This window comes from Mus caroli, chromosome X (genome assembly GCF_900094665.2).
Source record: "Mus caroli chromosome X, CAROLI_EIJ_v1.1, whole genome shotgun sequence".
In the NCBI taxonomy this organism is placed as follows: Eukaryota; Metazoa; Chordata; class Mammalia; order Rodentia; family Muridae; genus Mus; species Mus caroli.
This window is the reverse complement of record NC_034589.1, coordinates 155,551,204-155,552,980: the sequence shown is the minus strand read 5'-3', so window position 1 is coordinate 155,552,980 and position 1,777 is coordinate 155,551,204. Positions and strand designations below refer to the sequence as shown.

The following is a 1,777-nucleotide window of genomic DNA, read 5'->3' as shown; positions in this document are numbered from 1 at the left end:
CTCCCTCCCATTCCCTAAGGAATCCCCCTTTCCCATTTCTGTGATCAGATAATTTACACCTTGCTGTTTCCCTCTCTATTGCTCCCATACCCCTATCCTGGCTATGGTCCCATTTTACTTTCCTAGTTTCTATAGTTACTACAGGCTAAGTACTCACATTTGGAGCTAGGAGCTCTCCAATCAGAGAACATGGAACATCTACAGGACAATGTTTAAACTCACAATTTTTACAGAACCCAGTTACAATAGGATGAAACTACAACTTTTTTTGATACATTGTTTAAGAATTCTGCTTTTAGAACTAAATTACAGTTTGAAATGAGAAACCGTAAACTCCTCTTAAATAAAACAATGGTGGTTTATTGGAACTAGAATACCAGAAGTGAATATGGGGGACCCTCATGTCTTCCAACAAAATGTCCAGTCTCAAAACTACCAGTTTCATTCTTGTCAGGCTGTAGGATTACTTAATATTTTTTTTTACATTTTTACCCACATTGATATTAGAGTCCTATAGTTAGGTTGCTGTGGTCATAATTAGTTTGATGATGGACAGCTGTTCTCAAATTAGTCCTTAACCCACACAAAGATTTTGACTTTTGATTGCTTCATCTTTTGGTACTCAGAAAATCCATACATGTTGATATATATAAATATATAAAGTCCCTTTCCTCCTCTGAGTTCTTCAGTTATCTTTGGGGCTTGAGTGTGTTAACACTGGACTGGCTGGCTTCTGTGGTTTGTCTAACTCTTCGGTACCATATGAGCATGTAGATGGATGGTAGTTTAACTTTTAAATGTCCATTCCGTTTTCAGTTGTTCTTCCTTGCTCAGTCTCATTGGCCCTGCTTGTGAAGAGAAAAGGAGAGGAACTTCTAGGCTATTATAACTTGACAAAAGGGCAAAGTATCAAATATGAGGTTATAGTTTGACTTTCATGGACAGGTTTTTGTAAGCTCCAATACATACCATAGGGTATGGTGGGAAGTACTGGGGTTGGATGGGAACCCTTTACTGGGAGTGTTGCAAGGCAAACGTGCACTTTTTGTATATCGTATACAGCAGAAGAATCGAGCGTAGCATCTGTTTACACATGGCTACTGTCATCTCAATCTGTGGCTCCTTGAGTCCAGTGGGCCACCGTTGCTCTTTGCTGATAATTTTGCTGAAGGCTGATGACTCAGAAACTCTGAAGGTTCCAGTCCACTTGGGTGGTTGGACTGTAATAACCCTGCCAAAGACTGAATCCAATCCAATGAGACGGATGGGCTGGGGCTTCTTAATCATTTGTTTGTTCTTGGCTGCTGTTCCTTTCTGTGGCTGAGGTAGGTAGCCAGATAACTCTGAGCCCTTTAAAGCTTCCATCCTTGGGGTCTCCAAGATTACAGCAACTTCACGAAAGCACTGTTGTACTTCAAGATCAGAAGAGGACCGTGGGAAGCAAGGTAAGACCATAAAAGGGTGTTTTGGGGGAAAGATAGGTGTTGTGTGCCGCAGCCATTGCAAACTCTCATCCAGGGGGTTCCACGGTGACCAGAGCTGATATCCTGCCATTGGCAGTCTTACTGCTCTTCTCCACAAAACACAGACTCCAGAGTAGCAGCTGAGTCTTTCTCTGTCTGGTACTTAGCAACAGCCTTTGTGACCTAAGACCATCAGAACCTAACCCAGAGCAGGGCTGGAAACTAGAGGTACCCCTCTGTGAGATGTCAGGACTTGCCTACTGGCCAATCCTGAGAAGGCCAGAAGTGAAATCCTGGAGGCCAAGACAAATTGT

The 1,777-nt window shown here is 42.5% G+C and overlaps 1 protein-coding gene across 1 annotated transcript; it reads right to left on the bottom strand.

Annotated features, from left to right (window-relative positions):
* Positions 1-371: 371 nt before the first annotated feature.
* Positions 372-1,554, bottom strand: LOC110287260 (FANCD2 opposite strand protein-like). The gene has a single exon (XM_021153915.1). It carries the CDS (start codon positions 1,552-1,554, stop codon positions 1,012-1,014), a length of 543 nt encoding a protein of 180 aa, XP_021009574.1. The 3' UTR covers positions 372-1,011.
* Positions 1,555-1,777: the final 223 nt, after the last annotated feature.

Bases quoted from the DNA above. Each gene is read 5' to 3' on its own strand.
- LOC110287260 (XM_021153915.1), bottom strand. From the start codon at position 1,554: ATGGCAGGATATCAGCTCTGGTCACCGTGGAACCCCCTGGATGAGAGT.